This window comes from Saccopteryx bilineata, chromosome 1, assembly GCF_036850765.1.
Source record: "Saccopteryx bilineata isolate mSacBil1 chromosome 1, mSacBil1_pri_phased_curated, whole genome shotgun sequence".
Lineage (NCBI taxonomy): Eukaryota > Metazoa > Chordata > Mammalia > Chiroptera > Emballonuridae > Saccopteryx > Saccopteryx bilineata.
In genome coordinates this window covers 96,665,187-96,685,579 of record NC_089490.1, presented here as the reverse complement: position 1 = coordinate 96,685,579, position 20,393 = coordinate 96,665,187, and the positions used below count along the sequence as shown (strand labels likewise).

Here is a 20,393-nt window from a genome sequence, read left to right as displayed (position 1 = left end):
GCAGGAGAGGAAATCACACTAAAGCACCCCTACACACCAGTCACACGTCAAGGACTGTATCCATGTAGTTCATCCACCAAGCACTAAAGCATGTGCCATTAAGACCCAGTAACCAAAGATCTTGAGTTTACAGTAGTAATCTCTCCTACTTTATATAACCCTCCTGAAATAACACAGACTCTCTTCGTAAAACAATAAGTACAATTATGTTCATCATATGTTCAACCATAGGGTAAGGACTAAAAAAACTGTAATATATTCATATGCAATATTAACCTAAATAAACCAAAATTCAGGGAAAAAGTTATAAGTGTATTCATCATATATTTACTATAGGGTAAGGGCTAAGAAAACTATAATATATATATATTCATAGGATGAAATATTATGCAATTATTGAAATGATGCTCACACAAATGGTATTTAACAAGATTTGGAACTTCTTATGTTCTAAGACTAAGTTTTTAAAAATCATGATACAAAATTAAAATGTGACATAAGGCCCTGGCAGTTTGACTCAGTGGTAGGATGTCGATCTGGTGTATGCATGTCCCAGGTTCAATTCCTGATCAGGGCACACAGGAGAACCGACCATCTGCTTCTCGCTTTCCCTCTCCCTTCTCTCTTTTTCTCTCTCTCTCTCTTTTCACCTCCCATAGCCATGGCTCAATTGATTCAAGCTCATTGGCCCTAGGCACTGAGGATGGCTCTATGGAGCCTTTACTTCAGGCACTAAAAATAACTCGGTTGTAAGCATAGCTCAAGATGGGCAGAGCATTGGCCCCAGACAGGAGTCACCAGGTGGATCCTGGTCAGGGAGCATGTGGAGTCTGTCTCTCTATCTCCTCTCCTCTCACTTAGAATAAAACAAAAATTTTAAAACGTGCAATAATTTTTTCAGCCTTGTGACACTATACATGAAAAAGGGGATCACAGTAGTTTTTTTTTCTGGCAGGTGAAATAATGGATAATTTATTTCTCTTATTTTTATTTTATTTCCCTTTTTCCATTTTTAGATCTTCTACACCAGGGGTAGTCAACCTTTTTATGCCTAACGACCACTTTTATATCTCTGTTAGTAGTAAAATTTTCTAACTGCCCACCAGTTCCACAGTAATGGTGATTTATAAAGTAGGGAGGTAACTTGACTTTATAGAATTTCTAAAGTAGAGTTACAGCAAGTTAAAGCATATAATAATAATTACTTACCAAGTACTTTATGTCAGATTTTCGCTAAGTTTGGCAGAATAAATCTTTATAAAACAACTTACTATAGTTAAATCTATCTTCTTATTTATACTTTGGTTGCTCCGCTAAAGCCCACCATGAAAGCTGGAACGCCCACTAGTGGGCAGTAGGGACCACTTTGACTACCACTGTTCCACACTTAGCACATACTACTTTTATATACTGATAAAATAAAAGTTAGTTAATTTGACAAAGCCACAGTTTTAGGGGGCTGGTGATGAAGATATTGAAGGAGGGTGTGCTGAGCTGGAAGGTGGGGCTGTATCTCCAGAGTTGTGCTAACTGCTGACCCTCAGACTGACACTCCAAGCACTGAGGGTGGAAGGGTTCCTGACTCCACCCAGGGCACAGCAGTCCAAGCTCTGGTTGTGAGCAAGTTCTTTCATGACTCATAATTGGTCTCTGGACTGGTCACTGACCTTAAAATCATCTAACTGGCAAGGGATGTGCAGTGGTGTTGGGAGGATGCATTCATTCATACTTGTAGACAAGGCCTCTGAGATTCTTGGTTGGGAGTCACTCCATGCTAATGAGTACAAATTCTCAGCTAAGTACATTTCCAGAGTAAATTTCCTGCCACATGTTCTCTAAATTTAATTCAGATGCCCAAATTCAGCATAAAACTTATGTAAGTTGGCTGGTAGAATGTAATAAAAATGAACTGGATGTCAAATGTCTATAGTCAGCTGGACACCATTATGTCTGGACTTCCTGAGGAATCATGAGGTTGGGTCCAACAGGCCCAGAATTGGGCAAACTCTGGGCCATTGAGAAACAGGATTGCTTGGCGTTGAGTGGGGATGAACCCTTTCAAGGTCATGTATATCTCCACCACAGGACTGTAAATGGTCCAAAAGTGTCATAAAAACGACAGGCCCCCCAGTCCTAGACCAAGCAAAACTAGAGGCACAATGCAGAAGAGCCTGAACATGACCCGAGACAGCTGGGAAAGCCTGGGTATTTCTGAAGAAAAGCAACAGCATCAGCTCCCATGTGAGGACTGACTTTGGCCAATCTTTGGGGATGGGGGCAGGGGAGAACCATTCTCAGAGTGAGCAGCCCCTCTGCAGAGGCAGTAGCTTGTCTGACAACATTATCGGCTGCCTTCCCTTTTCTGCCACCTCCCCACTACACTGCTGGGGTTTCTACTTCCCAAATACACTTTGTACTTACATCACTGACCCAGGGTCTGCATCTGGGGGAACCTGAACTGAAGTGAGAACCCTTTTTTCTTTTCTTTTTAGTTCCTTATTCTTTGTGAAAGTTAATGAAGTCATGTCCTGGAAGAACACAGGGTCCATGGCAGGTGCTTTGGGTGAGAGGCCCTTGCTCGCCAGCGGGAGCCTGGCTGGGCAGGAGTGGCGGTGGATGGAGGAGAGGTCCCTGCAGCCTCCCCTTGCTTGGGTAACCTCCGCTAGAAGGGCACGGTCTCAAGCCTCTGTTTTCTCTGGCCACCAAAGAGCAATCCACATACTTTCTTGGAAAGCTCCTTTTGATTGTCATGTCAAAAGACTCACAGGGAGCCAGAATACCTTGTGACCCTAGAGGAATTTTCGAAACCAACCCTTTTGATTTTCTGCCACATGAAGGGAAGAGTGCAGAGGAAACTGAAGGGCTGGTGTGTGTTTCCAGTGAATTCTGGGGAAGTGAAATAACCACCTTGGCCCAGACAGCAAAAGACAAATTTAATTTACATGCTCCAGGTCATATATGGAAAAATCATTTAGACCGAACGAAGAAAAGTCCAAACTGCTAGTCAATAAGTGGCAAACATCACACATCCCAGTGGTATGCGCTGGCCTCCGTTAGCGACTCCGCTGCTTCAGCGTCCCCAGTCATTGCACATATTTGGGCCTTGTGCTTTCCATGAGGGTCTGCTCGGAAATGCCAGCCTGAATTTGTCCAGCCGGTGCTGGGAGCCTAGACCGCTGCAGCTCCTCCCCCACCGCACTCCCACTTCACAGGCTGCCTGGCTCTCTCTGGCTTCTCCTGCACAACCCAAGCTCAGGACTCTCCTTATTTGTAACTTCTTAATTTAGAGGCAGGCTAGTAGAAATGTATACAGTGAGCAGAGGAGAAGGTCTTATTTTAGCCAGAACTTCTGATGCTGAGAATGGGCTGTCAGTTGAAGAGGGCCAGAGACCCCCCTCTGACAGCCTGGACCACCCGAGCAGTCTCTCCCCGAGATGAATAATTCACATGCTCTGCAGAGGGAGATGTTTATGGACACATTCTAGGCTTCTCTGGCATCCTCTCCACGAAGTCCAAGCCACCCTGGAGACTGAAAGTAAAGCAAAGTCTTCTGGACTAGTTGAGTTTATTTTTAAATCCCAAGGATTTTTTTTTAAATGTCTATGATCAGAAACCTTCAATGCTCTTCTAACACACTCGCACGCATGCATGCATTCACGCACACATGCACGCACTCACGCAGAGAGATAGAGACAAAGACATAGAGAGTGAGAGAGATAGACAAAGAAACAGAGAGAGACTGACCCAGAGACAGAGACAGAAAGGACACACCGCAGCCTGAGAGAGGAGTTAGTGCGGACCTGAGTAGCCAGTCCCTCTGGCACCTTCCTAGCACATGCTTTGCCACAGACTGCTGTCACCCTCGAATAAATTCCTGCAGCTTTGAAGCTCACCAATCATCTTTGTCAAACTGTCTGCTCCTGGCTTTCTACTTTACTCTTCAATGTGCACAGAACTTAGGAAGTTCTTCACGTGGTACTTCTCAACCTTTCTCAGTTCACAGCACCCTTCATGTCTCAGGAATTTCTACACAATGTCCCCAGGCTCAAAGAAATATTTAACAGTGTCATTTATTGAGTAGTTAAGTCCAAACAGCTTAATAAATATTTATGTCCTAACAATTTAGTAGCCATCTGGGAAAAAATACACATAAGTTGAAAGAAAAATAATATTTGATTCTGTTCTTAACCCTAAAAGGATGTGTTTACCTGATGGACACTATCCAACTTCTGGATAACCATGGAGTCAGATTGGACATGACCACAGTCACTTCCTGTTCCACAGTGATTTTGTGCAGAACTTGCACTGCCTTCCCTGGAAAGGCAGCCATTATTAAGAGATGATGACATCGAAAGGCAGATTGTGAGATTTAACATCAACACCGTTGAGGAAGTAGGTCACGTGGTACCTTATAGTTGTCAAGTACTGCTGGGCTTTCGTCAAAAATGTTTAAAAAAAAACAACTCCACAACACTTTTGGGAGTTTACTGTGGCACTCTGGGGTTCCCTGGGGCATGGTTTGAAAAACATCATCTTCATACCTTAAGAAACTTTCTCAACATATTGAAACCATTTGTCCATTACTTTCTCCAGGGTGTGTGTGTTATAAATAAATTCATAAATAAAACATATACAAGTGTACATATGAATAAAAGTGCATAAGAAAGGTCTGGAAGGATACAAATCAAACTGGTAACTGTGGCTACTACCTGTAGGAAGACAAGTAACAGTGGGAGAAGATGAGGTCTAGGGAGACATTCATTTTTTCTAAAACATGAAATTTTTCTTGAGGAGTATATTTTTGTGTATGATTTATATAATTTTAAACAAAAATACCCACAATTTTAATGCACCTATACACACAAAAACTTTATACCACCACTTCAGATAGACCTAAATTATGTGCAAAGAGAGTCAGTCTCGAACTTCAATTATGAGGCCTTATTTACTAAAGTGCTCAGCCAGGCTCCGTGGATGCACTAACAGGTAAGTGCTTCTCACTGCTCCTCCTTCAGGAAACTTCCTTCCTTTCTCACTTCCTACCACAGTGATTCGCAAAGGTGGTAGTCAGAATGATGGGTAGGCTTTTCTACACTGAACTCCTCCTCCACTACCTTCCCAGAGTCTAACCGCTCACACTCGACTCAAATTGCCATTTGATGCTGTGACAGAGGAGACCACTGTCCCCTTTAGTCATCTGGAGCTATTACCTGGAGGCTGCTGGCAAGGACTGTAATTCCCATCCTGCTTTGCATCTAGGAGGAGCCATGTGACTATATCTCACCAATGAGAAAAAGAGATGTGGGACCCTGAAATTCTAAATATATGCCTTTAACTACTCTAAGATGACACTTTTTTTTATATTTTTTTTAACTTTTTTAATTTTTTTTTTTAATTTTTTTACAGGGACAGAAAGAGAGTCAGAAAGAAGGATAGATAGGGACGGACAGACAGGAACGGAGAGAGATAAGAAGCATCAATCATCAGTTTTTTGTTGCGACACCGTAGTTGTTCATTGATTGCTTTCTCATATGTGCCATGACCGTGGGCCTTCAGCAGACTGAGCAACCCCTGGCCTGAGCCAGCGACCTTGGGTCCATGCTAGTGAGCTTTTTGCTCAAGCCAGATGAGCCCGCGCTCAAGCTGGCGACCCTGGAGTCTCAAACCTGGGTCCTTCCGCATCCCAGTCTGACACTCTATCCACTGTGCCACCGCCTGGTCAGGCTAAGATGACACCTTTTTATTAACCAATGTCATCCCAATAAACTCAATAAAAATTTTAAAAATAATAAATAAGTAAAATTAAATTAAATAAGTAAAAGAAGATATCCCATCCTATAGTCAACAAGACTGACTCCCCAATCCGAGAGAGAGAGAGAGAGAGAGAGAGAGAGACGAGCCAAAGCTTGAAACAGTTGATAAAAAATTATTAAAATATTAAATTACATATATAAATTAAAATAAGATAAATAACTACACAAAATTGTCAGGGGGCAGACTTACTGTGTAAGTGGTGTGCTACCAGGGAGCTGCATCATACAAAGGGACCTACCTGTTTCATTGTCCTTATTACCAAATATGAGAAATTCAAGGGTAGCAGGGATAAATGACTAAGCATCACAGGATGGCAAAGCTGACCAGCCCTCAGTCTGTTAGTCCTCATCAGTTTAAGGAGCTGATCTGAGAACCGAGAGTCCTGACTCCTCCAAGGTGCCCTTCAGCATGGGGTAGAACCCAGCCTCTTCCCACTAGCTGTGCCTCAGGTCACATGGGGGTGTGGGAGAAAACCTAGGCCCAAAATGGCCCCAACAATTCAGAACTCAGACCTTGACAGTGAGAGCCCATGAAACACTCAGACAATAAAGAGATAATTTCAGAAATGGACACAGGCTCAAGGCTCACCTAAGCTTCTCACTGTATGAAGCTTTGATAAATGGAGTCCTTTTCTGTCCCCAGTGTTTCCCTTTGCCAGTATGGAAACTTCTTAATCCTTAAGAAAAGTCTTAGAGAATTATTTAAGTTCATTTTTTTTTTGACCCTCAAATAGTTAGTCATTTAGTGACTTTAAAGAGAGACCGGGGAAACTTGACTCTGTTCCTCAGAACACTCTGATAAGTCGCCATGCACCTCTGTGGAAAGCCTAGACCTGATCCCCTTGGCCCAGAGTGAAAGCCCAGACAGAACCCCTCCATCCCCGCAGCCAGAGCCCCCCTTCTCCCCTGTGCTTTCCGACAAGACAGTCCTGAGCTTCCTACTGCTGTTGTCCCAGCCTCCTGGTCCAAGGCCCTACAATTATGCATAATTTAGTCCACATGTTTGTTTGTGCGCCTGCCAGAGGCATCAGTTGTAAATGTTTCAATGCTTTAAGTTTAGATGAGTTTTCTTTTAAAATAACATCCCCAGGGTGGTGCACTGAACAGTAAATTAGCACCCATCCATCCACAGGCCTCCTCCTGGCACAGGTTCTAGCGTCCATGTTCCCCATAAAACATTTATTAAATGTAGCCCCCCAGGCAGCGCCAGGCCATGATGGGAGGACAGGTGCCTGCATCACCCTGGATAAACATTGGGGCGACAACAAGCCCCATGAGATGAATTCCTGGGACTACTTAAATAGAATTTTCTATTAAAGTTCTTTCAGTGATATATTTTATAGAACAAGATTCTTTTCAGGCTGCATTTGCTATTTCCCCAGCTTGCTACATGCTCTGTTCCTTGACATAAAAATATGTTTTTCCCTTCTCTTTGAAGCCTCCAGTTAACTGAGCTGATCTGTGTCACGCCAATGACACCACCATACAGGTGCTCTGTCTTTCACACACACGTAGCAACTCACTCTCTCACACATGCTCACACCGCTGGCACACCACCCACCCCTCTGCACACAAACATTCTCAACAACTCAGGAATGGTCTGAACAACTGATCCTTCATGCACTTGTTCAGTATGTCAGTGGACAGCATTCTTATGTTTTCTGCCAAATTTTTATTACTCCTCAAAGCAAGGATCTGGCTTAAGTGATCTGGGCCTAGTAGGTCCTAAAGTTATGCTGACTTATTAAATAAAGATTTTGTGCTAGTCCCCTTGTTCTCAGAGTTACTCCTTGCTATAACCTCTCTGATGCTCAGTGTTGCAGGGTATTGACTTCTGAAAAACGATATATCCCCAAATAACTTACCAGGTGTGTTTTAGGTAGATTTGGCCAAAGGCAGGAGAGGGGGGCACACTCATGGAAGACTGGAGAGCAGAAGGAGGAAATTCAGGGTCTTTCTCCTGCCCCCCCCCCATTGCTTCAGACAGTGAGTCCAGAAGTGGCTGCACTTCCTGAAGGGTTCCAGCACCCACGGGTGGTCCCGGCTCCCGGGTTCCTTCCAGTCCGACAAGTGGCAGCAACTCCCTACTGTTGCTAATATCTGGGTTGCCTCCCCATCCCCTGTTTGCCTTAACTTCCCCAAGTCTAACACCTTTAGAATTACTTTTTTGTATTATATTCCCTCTATTGAACTACATGACATGAGCTCTCTTTTCTGCCATGACATGAGCTGACTATTCCCTAACTCAGCAATTTTCAGCCTTTTTCATGTCATGGCACACATAAACTAATCACTAAAATTCTGTAGCACTCCAAAAAATACATTTTTTGCCAATCTGACAAAAAAAAAAAGGTAGAATTTTGATTCATTCACACTGGATGGCTATCGTCATTTTTTTATTTGACAATCTAAGGGAAACGAGGTCAGTGTCCCTGACTAAATAGTCAGGTATTACATGTTTTAAAAATTCTTGCGGCACACTAGCGTGCCCGTCGTGGTACACCGGTTGAAAATTGCTGCCCTAACTCATACAAAGATTATTGAGAAGAAAGGAGGCAGGAGCAGAAATTAGAAGGGGCTGAGTGAGAGGTCAGGACAAGAGGCAAAGATTAGGATGGTTCCACAACCTTGTATAAATAGAGAAAAATCTTACCCTCAAGGGAAACCTAAGAAAACCTCCAAATCTTCGCAGGACAGACTATTCCAGAAAAGATTCAAATTAATCCAGGAAAAAAAAATAAGCCTATTCTTTTATTAAAATGATCAGACTCTATAGTCTTCCTTGGAAATACAATCTACATATATCTGTGTTTATATTCCAGAATTCTTCCTACTGTCTGTTGAACCTCTTGTTGTAAACTGAGCTAACTCTACTCACTGCTGTACTCAGTGGAAACAGAGCATTACCCACCAAAATTCACTCAAACCACTGAAGAAAAAGTAGGATAGCAAGTTTGTTTCCTATCCATCTTTCCAACAAATATCACAGTACCTCCTGCCTTTAGAATAGAGAAGAACCAACCACAATTTTTTTAGAAGTGCTTAAGGATATGTTGAGACAAAACATTGGAAAGACAGAGAGGACAGTGGCCAAGGGCGTGGCTCTTAAGTCAGACCCCTCCGTCCCCAGCTCATATTTTGGCTGTGTCAATTCATTGGGGAACAATTTTTATTTTATTTTCTGTTGCATGAGGTTTTAGAACTGTTTCTATATACTTCTGCATTGCTGATTCCAAATCTGAAATCCGTTTTTTGGTGCATGCTCTAGTTTTTATGCAATGTTAATTTCTTTTTGTTACAGTTAATGGCATGCATTGGTTTTTAAATTGGAGTTAAAGAACAATAACTCTTGGATAGAACATAACCACAAGGCAATTAATGTTTTACAAACATCACTTTTACATAATTGTAGTTGTTTTTAAATGTAAAAAATTATTATCTGATAAAAACACCCTCTTATTTTGTTTTAAGATTGAATCATTGCTTCTTCAAGTAGGCGGAAATGTAAGAATAGTCCTGACACCTGTTATATACATGGCTGTTACACACTTCAACATCAAAGGCGCAATATTTTATCATTTGTGACACGTGCATATATTGCCTATCTTCAAGTTCCTCTTGGCGATCAAGACAAGAATTGGGTTCCTCATATTGTGTGTCACAATTATGAGGAAATGTTTCATGTCTGGACAAAAGGAAAACGCAAAGGAATGCCTTTTGGTATTTCCATGGTTTGGCGTGAACCTAAGGACCACAGCAGTGACTGTTATTTCTGTCTGATCCATACAAAGGGCATCAGCAAGAAAAAATGGCATATGATCGCATATCCTAATATTCCTTCAGCAATACAACCTATCCCACACTCTGAGACACTCCCGGTTCTAGTTTTCAATGGTTTTATTTCTTCTAAGAATGAAGAAAGTGAACATGGTGATCAAGTGTATTTTGATAAGATGCATGAGGATAAATGGCTGTAGAATCTGAAGGGTCTTCTTTTGATGCCAAGCAGTCATTAACCCCTTAGCAGTTTAGCCAATTCGAATTGAATGACTTAGTAAGAATGACATAAAAATTGTCCTCAACTTTCTAAAGTATGAGGAGCATAACTGCATCATTTGTGTGGATCTTAAAATGGTAAATTTCCTGCTAGGACAACAGAGAGATTTCACAAAGTATCCTTGATTTCTTTTGTCCCCCTGTTTGTGGGATAGCCAAGCTCGGAAGAAACACTGGACACAGAAGGAGTAGCTGAAACATGAAGCTCTGAAAGTAGGGATGCAAAATATTGTCAATGAACCTGTAGTTAATCGAGACAGGATCATTTTTTCCTCACTTCACATCAAACTTGGCTTAATGAAGCAGTTTGTTCAGGCTTTGAATAGAGAAAGTGAATGCTTTCAACATATTATTTCTGCTTTTCCTGCCTTGTCTTTTGAGAAGATAAAAGCAGGTGTATTTGATGGACCTCAAATTTGAACTCTCATACGTTATGAAGAATTTGCCAGGAAGATGAATAAGGAGAAGAAAGCAGCATGGCCGTCTTTTGTGGCAGTTACAAAGAACTTCCTTGGCAACAAAAAGGCAGAAAACTATGAACTTCTGGTTCAAAGGATGCTGTTGGCTTTCCGCAACATTGGATGTAACATGAGCATTAAGATTCATTTCCTGAACAGTCACCTTGATAAGTTTCCCGAAAATCTTGGAGCTGTTAGTGATGAGCAGACTACTGCTGGAGCATCAAATGAGATTGTCCTTAACAAGTACACAAACACAAGAGCTACAAATGCAAATTTTTGCCTGAATAGAATTTAAATAAGTTTTGCACAAATTTTATGATAAAATAAGTGTTTTAATATGTTTTATTTTGAAATTGTAGACAAATTCTGATGCAATCATATCTTTTAGTGTACTAGTGTATTTACTGAATTATATAAATTATTATATTTTCACAAAGATGATGCCCAAGAATACATTCTACTTCATTATGTTAAACTAAATGTTGAAAATTTTACAATAAGATAAAAACCTAAAATCTTGAATTGCAAAAAAAACTGTAGCTTACAGGGAAAAACTAATGTCAGATTTGAGATCAGCATACTCTAATTAGGTAAGAACAAGTGTTTTTGTGGATACAACAAAAGTTTTGTTCCCCAGTTTTAGCATTATCAAGTTACTTATTTCTCTAAGCTTTAGTTTTCCATGTGTAAGTTGTAGATAATAATAAAACTTTCAGACTTCAATGAAATTAAACCTATAAAGCCTTGCACATACTAGCACTCCATAAATATTACTTGTAATACTATCACTGTTACCATTTTCACTATGCTATACCAAATTACCACCATCTAAGATAAAGAGATAGTCTATCCCCAAAAGTTATGGGCTAATAACCAATATCATCTCTTATATCAGCAGAGAAAATCAAACTCTCAGAACTACAGAGGTTCTAATATAATCTCCCCATGTGATAACTGACACAGAAGAGACCCAGAAAAGGACCTGGCTGTCTGGTGAAAGTATAATAACCAGCCAACTTTCAGGCCTTATTTCTGTTGTCTCTCCTCAATGTGGCATGTCATTATCACCCCATTGCAGTTAGAAGATATCATTTCAGACCAGCTTCATGTGGATGAGTTATGAATTGTTCTCAGGGAAGCCTCATACAGTTAAAGGGTAGTGTGCCATACCCAACATCATACTTTATGACGAAAGATTAATTCTTTTTCTCTTAAGATCAAGAATAAAAGAAGAAATTCCATTCTCTTCACTTCTACCCAACATCGTACAAGAGATTCTATACTGCTCACAAAAATTAGGGAATATTTTATTCCTTCATATTCATTTTAAAATATCCCCTAATTTTTGGGAGCAGTATAGTAAGGGCAATTAGGCACAAAAAAATAAAAGAAATTGCATCCAGTTTAGAAAAGGAAAAATATAGCTTTATTTGCAAATGAGATGATCTTTTAAATCAAAAATCCTAAAGAATCCAAAGAAAACTATTAGAATTAATAAATAAATTCAGCAAGGTTGTGGCAAACAAAATCAATATATAAAATTAAAAATTTTTTTATTTCTATATATTATCAATAATCTAAAATTGAAATTAAGAAAACTGACATTTGTAATAAGGTAAAAAATAAAATAACTATAAACAAATTTAATAAAATAAAAGGTGTGTTAAGACAACTGAATGAATAACCACATGCAAAAAACAATTTTTTGGACCACTTATTTACATCAAACATATAAACTAACTCAAAATGGATCACAGACCTAACTCTAAGAGTTAATATTATAAAACTCTTAGAAGAAGACCTAAAAGTATATAGTTCTATGACACTGGTTTAGGCAATGGTTTCTTAAATACAGAAGCACAAGTGACAAAAGGATACATAGATTAAATTGAACTATGTCACAAAACTTTGTGCTTCAAATTATATTGTCAATAAAACTTTTTTAAATCCATAGAATAAAAGGAAATCTTTATAAATCATATAATTTGACAAGGAACTAGTGTCCAGATTATGTAAACAACTCAATAATAAATAAACAATAATGAAAAGACAATTATCCCATTTAAAAAAGTGAGCAAATGATTTGAACATTTTCCCAAAGAAGACATGCAAATGGCCAATGCACACATGAAAAGATGGCCTCATATCATTAGTAATCAGGGAAATGATCGTGAAAACCACAATGAAAGACCACTTCATACAGCTAGGAGGGATAAAATAAAAAAGATAAGTGTTGGTAAGGATGTGGAGAAATTGGAGCCCTCGTGTGTTCCTGGTTAAAATGTAAAATGGTGCATTCACTATGGGATTAGTATGGCAGTTCTTCAAAATGTTAAGCATAGAGTTACCATACGACCCAGTATTTTCACTCTTATGTATATACCCAAGAGAAATGAAAACACACATCTACACAAAAACTTGTACACAAATACTTATAGCAGCATTATTTATAAAAGCCCAAGAGTGGAAGCCATCCAGATAACTACCAAATGATGAATATCTAAACAAAATGAGATCTATTCAAAATATGGAACATTACTTGGCAATAAAAAGAATTAAATACTGATATAGCTACAGCATGGATGGATCGTGAAAACTTGTTGCTAAGTGAAAAAAGCTAAATACCACATTTTACATGATTGCATTTCTATGAATGTCAGAATAGGTAAATCTAGAGAAACAGAAAGTAGGTTGTTTCCCAGGGCTTGGTAACTATTGGCGCGAGGGGTTCTCTGGGGATGATAAAAATATTTTAAACTTAGATTGTGGCAATGACTGCACAAATCTGTGAATATACTAAAAACCATGAACTGTATAATTTAAATGGGTGAATGTTATGGTCTAAGAATTAAATCTCAATAAAAAAGGTTGTTTTTTTAATGACCTTGATATCTTAAAAAGAAAAGGCAATGGGCCTTGGGGACCAGGTGGAACTGATTTTCATTACCAGCTCCCCCACAAACTACCAATGTGATCTTCAGCAAGTTCTTATACTGCACTGGACCTCGATAAATGGTAGCTTTTTATCATTTAAAAGGAAGATAAGTAACGAGAGGCGGAGATATGCAGCCTCAGGGTTACAATGAAGGCAGAGTCAAGGTAATCCTCTGAGATACAAGAAGCTTGTCAAAGGCCACCTGCTAGACTTTGATTCCTAGTCCCTGTCTATTCCCTAGAAGAAGGTACCTTTCCTAAAGATCCCACGTGTGTTGGTGCCCCCAGAGCCATGTCACACAGTGAGTACTGACCTCAACCCTTCCCATAGGCAAAGGCAGCATTTCTCCCATCAGGCAGCACAGTGTGCTCCTCCCTCCCTCAGCTCCCACCTCTGTCCAGATTTACAAGAACAGAAGCATTTACAGTATTAACAGAACTGAGGGGACAAAAAAGAATGCTACCAATCAAATTCAAGGCTGTTTTTATCTTACACTGCTCATTTGGAAAGGTCATTCCTCCCCCTTCCCCCCACCACTGCTTTGCCCATAAGTCATTAGATGCACTGAGCATTGCATTCTCAACAGTGTAATGAAAATAGATGTTAGATGCTAAAACATAAACATATGTATCATTCATAATGCATTCAGATGTTTTTCAATTATTCATGGTTCTTGAGAGTTACTTGACCTATCATGTATATATATCCAAGCAATGTTTGTATTAGAACCACAGCCTCAATGTACGCAATTCCAGCTCCTTGGCATTCCTGTCTATGGAATTAAAGTTAAATGAGTCAGTGGTCAATAAAGTTACATGTGATTTCCATAAAATTACCCATTGTATATTGCTCTGGGGTGGAGAAGGAAGGCTGCGTGGAGCTGCAGAAGCTGACAGGACACAGAATGCTTGCTTTCAGATGAGGGTGGTGGTGATGATTAGTCTTTCCTAAGAATGAATTCATTATTTCCCTGAATAACTGGTGGTCTTGGACTTGACTTTTTGTGTAGGAAAAAAAATAACTCAAAGGGCCGCCCTCTTCCTCTTAGAACTCCTGTTTTCTTTTTTTTTTTTTAAAGCAAAAAAGCAAAAAAAAAAAAAAAAAGCCAGTGTTCTGGGCTCAAAAACAACACATTCTTCTGTTTCGATGCCGGAATAAATTTGCATGTTAACATGAAGGGTTTCAACTTAAAGAATGTAAAATTAAATAAAATTTGAATTCAAATCCAAGATGGAGAAAAGACGTGTGCATAAACAACAGATTTTCAATCTTGTTGATTTTTTTCGGGAACCAGATTAGGAAAGACATAAACACACACACACACACACACACACACACACACACAGACTTTCAAAGAGGGGATGGCACTCAGAGGAGACAGGCCCTGCCAAAGCAGAGCCCCCACATTGTTCCCACCTCACACACACTGTGTTTACTGAGCACAGCCCAGATTCTGAAGCCCTGTTTCCATGTCTGAATGTCACCATAAAACTCAGAAACCTGACTCAGAAGACATGTCCACCATCCCATTCCTACTTTTGGAGGCCTAACCAGAGATGAAATGAAAGGAACATTATATGAGTAGCTCAAGCAAACGCAGGCATGAATTTGCCTCTGTGGGCTCTAAGAGCCATTTCTTGCTTTAACCTTTGCCTTCCCCACTGCACTTGAAAGGCAGTGTGCAAAGTGGTTAGATATACAGACTGTCAGCAATGGACCTGAGATGGAATTCCACATCCACCCACTATTTACTTGCTGGGTGACCTCTGGCAAATGACTTAATTTTTTTATTAGCTTTAATTTACAAAATAATAGTATCCACCTTATAAATTTATTATGAAAATAAAATAATACAAGGCACTTAGAACAGTGCCCAGCCTAGAGCAAGTGTTCGATAAGGGTCAGCTGTCATGGTGCTGGTTGGTATGGTGGCGGTGGTTATTGCTAGGTATCTCGGTGATGGAGTCCGGAGGAACCAGGCCTGACAGCTGTTTCCTTCTTCTCCACCCTGCTCTATGATATTGTCCAAATACCACCCAGGAAAGAAAGACAAATTAAGTCATGGCAAAAGCCTGCTACCCATGAGCTCTGACTGCAGACAGTCAGAGATGTCATGCTGTCATTCCATCTGGTTGCACCCCTGTCAACCCCTGCTCACAGCCCCATCTCTGTCCATGTAGGAGTTCCTGATGGCATGACAACAGGACCTTAAGAAATAAAGATAGTGAGCAACAGCACCAGCATCTTACCTCATCCTCATGTTCAGTCATGTTGGTCCCCAGCTTCTGGACAACCAATTTGTCGCTCTTCTTTAGCATTTTTTCTCGAACTTTGGTTTCATACTCAGGCCGGGAGTGTTCCTACAACCCAAGAGTCAAAGACTGGTTAGTAAGCAGGCAGAAGAATGACCTTGGTCTGTGGGTTGCAACCAGACATCACAAGTACAGTAAAGTCAGGACTCAGGATCAGATTCTATTGGACATGAACTGCCAGACCACTTACAGTCTAGGAGTCTAGACCAGGAACACAATGTGGGAGAGAGAGGGGACACAGAACACGTGTTACCACACTGAAAACCAAACCTGAGAACGTTCCTGGGGGTGGCGCCGGTGTTGAAAAAGGAGAAAGGAAATGTTAACTCAGCAGCTGATACAAAGAGAAGCCACATACTTTGTATAGCCATTTGACCAGAGGCAGAAGGATGCATCTGTTCATCCCACCAACTATCCTCAGACCTCAAACATTAAGTTGTAATGAGCCAGATCCCAGCTGGAGAAACAGATGTGTCCCACAGCTGGGAGTTAGGGCAACAACAAAACTTCCTTCCTGTTCCATTATTCTACAAGCTAAAATGGCGACTAATAAAAAATCAAAGTTAAAGGTGGCCACAGAGAATCTTAAAACTCACTTGCCTGGACCTGTTTCCTGTACAGCCTCAGTGATTAACTCATTGGCAAGTACACCAGTGCTCAAGAGACATCACTGAGCCATTCAGCAATACAAATGCAAATGGTGAGTCACCAGGCACGGGAAAGCACGCCTAAGTAATCAAGAAGACTATGGTCAAACCAAGGCAGATGCTGGAGTAGGAAGACGCATGACTGACTTCAAGAATTGAACAGTGTACGCCTGGCCTCATTGGCAGGTTTTCCCGGCAGCATCCAAGGACAAATATCTACAGGTGTGAGAACTTCATATTCCTGCATCATTTACCCAGAACTTCTAGTTCAGGGATTATAACTCCATCAGAGATTCCAGAAGCCAACAATCTAGGTTCCTGGCCTGTTTTTGGCTTTCCCAAGACATGCCATGATATTGGAGAGGAGAAGACATGCATGTGACTAATAAACATAACCAATACAACAGGAGGTGATGCTATTCAAGTGTTTTTAAGGCCCACTATCACCACCCAATCTCTGAGAAACAATTGGATCCAAGAGTCACCCCCCTGGATCAGTACAGCTCCTACCTAGGAGGCCTCCCTGTGGGATCAGCTGGACTTGATGAAAGACTTCTTTGGGTCCTGTTTGTGCTTGTTGAAGGGAGATCTGCCAGACCTTAAAAGTCTTTGGCTCAAAAGTGGGGCTATCTTCAGCTCAGTGGGATTTCTTGTCCGATTAATTCCTGCCACTCAGGCTCTAGGTGCCCCTGAGACCTTTTAGAGAATGCAGCCTCATCTGAATACTCCATTCTCTCTGCAGACAGAACCCATATGTATATTCTCTCATTTGTCATGGAATCCACGATGCTGTTAGTCTCAGGGCATATGCTTAATGCAAAGGACTGGATAGAGTGAGCATATGTACTCAATACATTACCATGCCCATATGCTCAAAGGCAAGCTGACTAATTAGAGCACTCAGGAGAAGAAATCATGTCACACCACAGACATGGGGAACCACACAGGCTCGAGAACAAGACTAAAGTGAGGATTTCACTTGTTTGGCCATAAAACATCCAGGCTACAAAGTCAGAGGTCCTGTGCCCAAGGCAAGGCACATCAGCTACTGTAGAGAAGTGCGGAAAAGGCTTGCTCTCTGTGCAGCCGCCATATTGCTTGTGGCCATCTTTTCAAGTGGGTACTCAGGACTTAAAAGTGCCTCCTGGTCCTTCTAGACACTTTCCCCAGCACCATATTTACAGTGCCCACAATTTTGGAGCACCTATCTGATATTGGCGTTTGCTCTTCCATCAATGGCATCATGTGGGAATAGATAACTGTGAGCAATCATGTCACACTGTTCCTTGTCAAGTCGCCATCATCATGATTTCATCCTTTAAATACAGTGTGGGGCAAAAGTGGGTTTATAGTTGTTCTTATGGAAAATATATAATATAGTAATTAATAAAAATAATACAAGAAAAAACTCTGTGTTTCACTTACTCGCAACTGTAAACCTACTTTTGCCTGATTCTGTACCATCTATCCATCAAACTAGATTCTAGAAGAATCTACCTTTTCCCCTTAGCTCACGCACCAGTTCACATGGTCCACTGGCTTACGCTGTAGAGGTCTAGTGATTTTCTTCTTCCATAGGCATCAAGACAACCAGCATCTGGTACCCATGCCTCTTCTTTGACCTTCAGTAGGTTCACAGAGGCATTCTGACATTTCCTATTCTAGGAGCAATTCCTAGCCTCTGTATTTATGCTCATTAGAACCAGTGACCTGGGACACAGAAGTATGTTGAGTGAAATCTCAAGGATACCACAAAGCTTGTCCCTTGTGCCATTTCTTTTCTCAGAGAGGGGCCCTGGGACATTTGGCCACCTACCAGAACTAGGTCTTACAGCTCAAGAATAGAGAGGAAGTTTGAAGATTCCATACATATCAACCATGGTTTAGCCCATGAAGTCAAGCTAGAAAAGCTGCCACAGTGAGACCTGGCCAGTGACCGGCTGCTGTGACAGTCCACATAAGTAGTTACTTCACTCAAAATAGTCTATTTTCAGGGTCAAAGCAAAACAAGGGCCCAAAGAAGCATGCAAGAGAACTCACTTCTTCCTCTTCTATACCAGTCAGGTCCCAGAAGTAGCCCAGCCGCATTTGTAATCTCTTCCAGTTTTCGAGGAACATGGTAGCTTAAAAGGAACAATAAAATTCTGTTAATTTTAAAGAATGGATTTGAGTACTCTTTGGAGTCACCAGTGGTGGTGAAGAATAAACTTACAGAATTCAAACTGAGGAGCATTCTTTAAAGCATTTATTCCCTTCCTCCTACTTCTATCTGAAAATGTTCTAAATATTCCACACCCTTAGGAGCAAAGTAGATATATTTAAAGGGACACACACACACACAATTCCCCACTTCTAGATTAGAAGAAGATCAATGTGTAACCATTAATCTCAAGAAGTGAGGAAGGATGGCAGAATAAAAAAAAGAAGAATGAGAGTTTGAAGTCTTTTTTGACAAACCTCACTATGCCTATGCACATGTTCTTTTTTCCTGAATTTTTCTCAACACTCTCACTTCTTTCTCTTTTTTTTTCTTTCCCCAACACCACTTCCCTTCTGTGGCCCCTAATAATCACATTAATCACATTCTGAGGTTATATAACAGTCTCCTAATAGTTCTATCTGACTCCAGGGTCTCAGCCTTCCAACCCATCTTGCAGGCAGCTGATAGACTAATCTCTCTTAAGTGGCATTCATTCATTTGTTCCTTTTTTAGCCAATATTTGTTGAATGCCTACCATAACTACACATCAGTCACTTTGCTCCAACTATAGCCCCATGAAGGGCCAGTCCAGCATGCTCCAAAAAGACCAACGCCCTCTACCCTCCACCTATCGTTTATGATACCAGGATTGAACACCTGAGCTAGAGCTGGTCAATGGACCAGAGTCTCTCTTTTGAAAAATGAAACCAAGAGACACACACAAAAAAGCAGAGAAGGCAGAAACCAAGCAGCACCTGAAAGAAGGAGAAGGGGCCGTGGTTTCTGAGAGCAACTCCAGCTCCAGTGCCCTGGCAGCCTGGCTCTATTTCCTGCGGCCCTGAGCTAGCTTCTTGCCTTCTCACAACAAATCTCTTGTTATTTGAGCAAACGTGAATGAATTTTTAATCCTGAACAAAGAACTAGGCCTGACTAAGGTATCTGCAATCTATAAAACACTGTTCTAAGCATTATGAAGGAGGTGAGATAACTCTTAAACACGGATGTTGCTCTCAGGTTACAGTCCATGGGGAAAGACTGTAAATAGCTACAACACAAGGCACAGAGTGTCCGGGCCTTAAGAAAGACATAGATAAAAAGCTGGGGACATGCAAGAGAGGGTGTGTTAGCTGCTAGAGAAGGTATCTGAACTAAGTCTTGAAGAACAATAGCATTCAGGCAGTAAAGAAGGGATCGGGAGAGGAAGGATGCCAACATCCCCTCCGACCCTCCCCCTCCACCAAGACTTTATTATGGCCTAAGTTCTCTCTGGCTATTGGGACCCTGCACACCTGACCACACTGGCTTACGATAGGATTCATAGATGGAAGGGATAGACTGACATTCACAGCAAGCAGTCCCCTGGTCATAAAAAAAGAGTTTAGAAATCCTGTCCCTTTAATTTTTGTTTTTTGTTTTTTTAATAGGGCATCAGTCTCTTTCAAAAGTTCTCTGGAGTTTGAGGCCAGAAGAGCAGAGGGGCTGGGCCTGAAGGCTCTGACAGGCCCAGGTCCTCCTGCTAGTCCCTTCCGTGCACCCCACTCAGCACTCCCACTCCGTAACAGCCTGAGTCTTTCTCTGCGGAGAACCACGTTTTCTTCCCAGCCTTATTCCTGGCAGGCCTGGGCCCGGGCCCAGCCAAGCACCACTGATCATAATAATCATGGTAATGAGAGGCATTACTATTATTTTTAATTGGAACATGTAAGCAATCATGCCCAGGGGCTCTTGGCTGCTGTAACCAAATATACAATCACATAAAACACAGCGAGGCTGTTAGAAAAACAACAAAACAAAACCCTACCTTTTTTCAAGAAGCTCTGACAGTCTCACCCTTTTTGCTTTCCCTACACTGTGATATGAGAGGAAGAGAGAGAAGCCAGGGAGGGAGTAGCAAAGTATTGGAGACGGAAGAGGTATCTGTCCATCACAGCTATTGAGAAAGAAGAGGGAGGCAGTTGTTGGGGCTTGA

General features: G+C 41.1%; 1 protein-coding gene across 3 annotated transcripts in view; it reads right to left on the bottom strand.

Moving 5' to 3' along the window:
* Nucleotides 1–20,393, bottom strand: part of ANO2 (anoctamin 2) — a 348,314-nt gene that overhangs the window by 147,953 nt on the left and 179,968 nt on the right. For all 3 annotated transcript variants that reach the window (XM_066261651.1, XM_066261659.1, XM_066261667.1), the window contains 2 exons: nt 18,265–18,347; nt 15,515–15,625 (listed from right to left, as the gene is read on the bottom strand). In XM_066261651.1, coding sequence (XP_066117748.1) covers nt 15,515–15,625; nt 18,265–18,347 — 194 coding nt within the window. The remainder of the gene's footprint in view (nt 1–15,514; nt 15,626–18,264; nt 18,348–20,393) is intronic.